This window comes from Triticum aestivum, chromosome 5A (genome assembly GCF_018294505.1).
Source record: "Triticum aestivum cultivar Chinese Spring chromosome 5A, IWGSC CS RefSeq v2.1, whole genome shotgun sequence".
Lineage (NCBI taxonomy): Eukaryota > Viridiplantae > Streptophyta > Magnoliopsida > Poales > Poaceae > Triticum > Triticum aestivum.
Window position 1 is genome coordinate 700,626,020 of NC_057806.1, and position 5,161 is coordinate 700,631,180.

General features: G+C 40.9%; 1 protein-coding gene across 1 annotated transcript; it reads right to left on the reverse strand.

Moving 5' to 3' along the window:
* Positions 1-1,876: 1,876 nt before the first annotated feature.
* LOC123108500 (aspartic proteinase Asp1) lies at positions 1,877-4,432 on the reverse strand. Its single transcript, XM_044530278.1, has 8 exons — positions 3,864-4,432; positions 3,649-3,775; positions 3,271-3,500; positions 2,949-3,179; positions 2,683-2,824; positions 2,384-2,578; positions 2,219-2,300; positions 1,877-2,122 (listed from the first exon to the last, which is right to left on the reverse strand). The coding sequence occupies exons 1-8, from the start codon at positions 3,968-3,970 to the stop codon at positions 2,004-2,006; spliced, it is 1,233 nt and encodes a 410-aa protein (XP_044386213.1). The 5' UTR covers positions 3,971-4,432; the 3' UTR covers positions 1,877-2,003.
* Between the last annotated feature and the right edge of the window lie 729 nt (positions 4,433-5,161).

Here is a 5,161-nt window from a genome sequence, read left to right on the forward strand (position 1 = left end):
CGAGGTGGGACTAAAAATCAGCTTACTAAGAAACTCTAGTACCGGTTCATGCCATGAACCGGTACTAAAGGTCTTCGTGGGGGCCCTAGCCTGACCACAGCCGCACTGGCCTCATTAGTACCGGTTCGTTGCATGAACCGGTACTAAAGGTTGCCCACAAACCGGTACTAATGATGCCCGCCCGCCTAGCCATTGGAACCGGCACTAATGTTTACATTAATGCCGGCTCAAATTCAAACTAGCACTAATGTGCTTCACATTTGACCCTTTCTCTACTAGTGGTAGAACCCTAAGTGGAGAAATCCAATTGGCCGCTATCTGACATGCATCTTGAATGTCTTCTCGTCAAGATCGGGTCGTTGAGATTCTTTTACTAGAGAGTGTATTGCTATGGGGTCCATCATTGAGTTGCGTCGCAGTTGGCCCAATCATGGCGCCATCTACTACCAATGTGACTTTACATGTATTGTCAAAACATTTTTTTCATGTGGTATCTATTCAACTCGATCTATCCAATCCGTTACTAGTTTGACATCGAACGGCTACTATTGTTTCTAAATAATTGAAGACATGCATAGATTGTATGATTCTGTTAGGAATTTTGGACACTTCCAGTCATTGATATGTTTGACTACACAAGACATTGGATCATAACATTCAATCCGACTACCTAACAGTTGATTGAGAATTCACGTCATCAATGTAAAAAAAAGTCAGTGGATCAAATATACAGGTAAATAAATATTATTTAGTACTTCCTCCGTAAACTAATATAAGAGTGTTTAGATCACTATTTTAGTATTCTAAACGCTCTTATATTAGTTTACGGAGGGAGTAGCACAAAAACAGGTTGGGCATTTGGAAAATGTGCAACTGGTCTACTTTTTTTTTGTGCGGGGGCAACTGGTCTACATTAGTGTAGCATTCCAAAAAAATATTAAAAACAAATGTGTATGTATAACTTCAAAATCAAAATGTAGGAGTAGAGAATCAGATGAACCTGTTGCACATTATAAGTACATGTGTGGCACATCTTCAAAATGTGCAACTGATGTGTATTAGAAGTACCACAAACTAAACAGAGTTTGGAGACCCATAGTACAAATACCAGAATCAAATAAACATAGTTGCACATGACAAGTACAGTAGTTACACATTTTAGAAAATGTGCAACTGGTGTAGATTAAAAGTGCAGCTGATAATAAGAAATATAAGGGACAAAAGATTACCATTCCCGAAAGTAATCCTTGCAACCTGAATATAGCAGAAAAAATACAAGAAAAGGTGTATACATGATGAAAAGGTCCATCCTGGACCTCCAGTAATTCTGAAGTGTGAAATAATCCAAGCTATAACACCATACATAACTGAGATGGAATCAACAGAAATCACACACTCAGAAAGAAAGAAAAAAGTCGACCAGTGGCAAAAAAAAGTCAATAATCACAAGCAAAACCACATAAGATTAGGGTCATCAAATATGTACAAAATTTATTTCTACAACCCTAATTTGTAGTGTTGGTATTTTAATTTCCCCACGAGAGGATCAATAAACCTTTTCTCACTCTCTCCTTATTCCTCTAATTTCCTGTGCTTATTTTTGTGTGAACAATTCAAAGATTTCACCAATTCTGAGTGACATGAAGAACAAGATAAGAAGCCTCAAAAGAAAAACCTGCTTTCTCCACATGCCTGCTCAGGGATTCAGGTCCAGCTGTGCATTCAATAGCTCTGTAATTTATTTCTGTACTGTGTTATATTCTTTCGGAAAAATTAGTTTGCTTCTTGGTAGAAGGAGAGGACCATGCATACGGTCAACCGAATATCTTAGAAAGATTGTAAATACACACACATATATATAGAAGGTACACATTCCTCGATCGGTATGCCAACATTTTATTCATTATAAGTGGGAGCATCATGCAGCCTTTTCTTACACCATATATACGAGAGCACTCATTTCTTCTCGTTAAGATTTTTGTCTATGTCGATCTGAACATTGTTCAGAGACGCGAATCGATGATGGATTCAAGCTCCTGTGCCTTGTCGCACTGCGCACGAACCCATCCGAGCTGCTTGCTCTCGTTGTTGTATATCACAAACAGATCCTGCATCGTAACAGCTGCAGAACAGAGGATCTAAATAGATATCTTTTATAAACAGGCAAGGTTTACTAGTTTCAAGAGCCCCGACAATTTTCTGAATCTGAGCTTCGTACCTCCTATCAAGATAAAGTTCAGTTCCTTCAGAACAGGATCCGAGGAGGCATCGCGGATAGCCAAGCACGTTTTCCCGTCTTCCTGCCATGCCAACAAACATACACAAGACATGTTAGCCATTAATTGTTCAGTGATGCTTATCAGTTGGGTTGTCGAATGTTCACCTCCACGATGAGGTAGTTTTGAGGAGGGATGTCCAGGTAGCTGGTGCCGTGGGCGTGGGTAATTTTTAGTGACAGTGCCTTGAATTGGTTCTTCACATCATTGACAGATCTGAATGGCTTTTTCCCTTTCCAGCATAGAGGCAGAGCACGACCCTTCACCTCTACAAGTGATGATTCACTGAGAGTGCCTCTAACCTGAAAGACTCAAATCCCATGAGTACCATTTTATTTTATTTATTATCTCTGTTCAAAAATTATGGGCATCAGAAATTCAGAATGCACTGTGGTTTGAAATTTACCTTTGAAACAAGTTCATTGTATATCTGGGCAGGCACGAAGGTGTACGTGGTACCACTGTCAAATACAGCCTCAAATGTTGGATTCCCTCTTATCGGCTGTTTGTCAATGAACAGCTCTGCTAGGCCAGGTGAGTAGTAAAACCTGGGGGAAAATGTTTGGAACCAAATGAAAAGTAAACAAGCAATAATGACACTCTTCTCTGACTATGCATGTTAGATCCAAAAAAACAAAAAAGCGAAAGCCATGATCACAAAGAAATTCTTACAAGGATTCTCTCATGGGTACCCAGGTTACGCCACGGGACGGCGGATTGAAGTCCCCGACGAGGAGGACGCCCTTTCCTTTGCCGCTGAAGCAATGTCCAATGACATTCTCTGTTATCATCTTTAGCCCCTTGAGTTGTGCGGCAAAGCCTGCCTTTCCCCTCCCAAGTCCAAGGATGCCATCTACCGACGAGGGCGGTGCGTCTGCTGGTTCCTCCTGATTGTATCCACATCTGTGCAAAATGAAAGTGACTGTGCATCATCAAAATCCAAATACAGTTAGCTACTGAACATGTAACACTAATATTTCAGTTAGTGCCGTACCCGAAAGCGATGTTTTTCTTGTCTTTCCCAATGACAGAAATGATGTCAGTGGCAAGGTCACCTTCTGACTTCCCGGTGACATACTGAATCTCGTAGTGGCATCGATGTGGATCTTTCCTGGAGCACTCAGGGATCCCAGGCACGTCTCGGCGCATTGCAGCACATAGCGGGCCACCACATTGCACCCTCAACTTGTCAGCTGCTGGCTTGTAATATGGGTGTGGTGGCCTCTGTGGTACAACGAAACATATATCAAAGCAAAGATCGATCATACCAAACATTTTTCAGAAGTATCGTTACATGTGGCATCGAACACAAAGTATTACAAATTGGATGGCAATATGTGATATTGCAGAACCGAGTGTTATTAGTTGTTACCGGGTGGCAGCCCTTGCAGCCGTGGACCGGGTGGTGGCACTCCAGCCAGGTGAGGTTGCTTCCAGTGTCGACATCCAGGAAGTAGGGCTTCGCGGGTTCACCGATGTTCAACGTAGCATAGAAGTGGCTGCAGAGGTACAGAAAAGGCGCGTCAAATATACAGAGAAAACCTCAAGACTGAGAAGGCCATGAAGAGAGGGTTCAGAGAAACATACCCAACAGGGTAGACATTGCCTTCGAGCGGGAACTTGATGGAGGAAGACGGCGCGATTGGGAGCAGGAGGAGGAGGAGACCGATGATCGGAGACCGCATGGCAGCCATGGTGGGGGAAGAAGGCAGAGCTGTGGTTTGCACCCTTGGGTCTCACTCCTCTGCTGGAACTCTCTGTTCCTTTGGATGGTGCCAACAAGGTGGTGAGGTATTTATAGCCGCTGGCTGCCAAGCTTAGTTTCCTCCGCTGCTTTCTTTTTATTGTGCATTTTTTGTGGGTTTTAATTTTGACTTTCTTCTCAAATGATGTGTAATTAAGACTTAATGAAATTAAGGCAGACAAGAAAGATTTAAACAGCAAAAAAAATTATTTGGATTTACATTATCGTATCACTCAATTGAGTTCGATGGGTAGTGATATAATTATACCAGCCAACCATTTTATAGAATTCACACAAATAAATGACCAGTAAATAGTGATGCTCTGCTTCACACTCAAAGATTACTGAGACTGTAGGGAAGATATATTTCAAATAAATAATGGCATGCCAAATGATACATGACTAGCAAAATAATGAGGCATCATATTTTTGTAGCTCAATCTTGACTTTGGAAATTCGAAAATCAATTTATTTTTGTTGTTCTTCTTGGCTGTACATGATACACATATATGCAACGTAATGCATCTTCCAGATATATGCATACTATTTACTGCAGAAATTCTTTAATTGTGTGGGCATATGTAGTGTAGCTGAAGAGTAATGAGAACAGTGGTTCACTTCCAGTGAGATAACTGAATAACTTGCACTCCAATAATGTTTGCCCAGAATGGTAAGAGTAGAAAGGTTCGTCATTTCTGTCTTGGTCATTCTTCAAGCACACGTTTCACGGTTGTGTTCGCTACGAAAGGGATATGCATATTGCTAGCCAAATATGTACATGGAAACTACAGAAATAGATAAGGAACATGGAGGCGGTTTCAATCTCCACTCTATCAAGCAACCATTATTTCGAAACTTAGAAGCAAGCATCATACTATGAAAAGGAAAAATATGATACATGAACTGACAACAAATACTGTTGCAACTCATGCCTATCAAAGCTAATGCTCAGCATGTGCCAAGTGTAACTGCTCAGGTTTGATCTCAAAATTCTGCACGCAGTAGGTTGCAGACACAAAATCATTTCATCTTCATATAACATTACTATATATACAACATCGGTTTTTAAGTTTCTCAGATTTTAGAAGTAACCCGTATTTACAATAATGCAATTTCAGTGTACTACTCACTCTTAAAACCA

Excerpts from the sequence above, each read along its gene's own strand:
- LOC123108500 (XM_044530278.1), bottom strand. The coding sequence starts at position 3,970 with ATGGCTGCCATGCGGTCTCCGATCATCGGTCTCCTCCTCCTCCTGCTC. Across the intron at positions 2,825-2,948 it reads GTACCCATGAGAGAATCCTT|GTTTTACTACTCACCTGGCC; the intron begins GTAAGAATTTCT and ends ATTTTCCCCCAG. Across the intron at positions 2,579-2,682 it reads ACAATGAACTTGTTTCAAAG|GTTAGAGGCACTCTCAGTGA; the intron begins GTAAATTTCAAA and ends TGAGTCTTTCAG.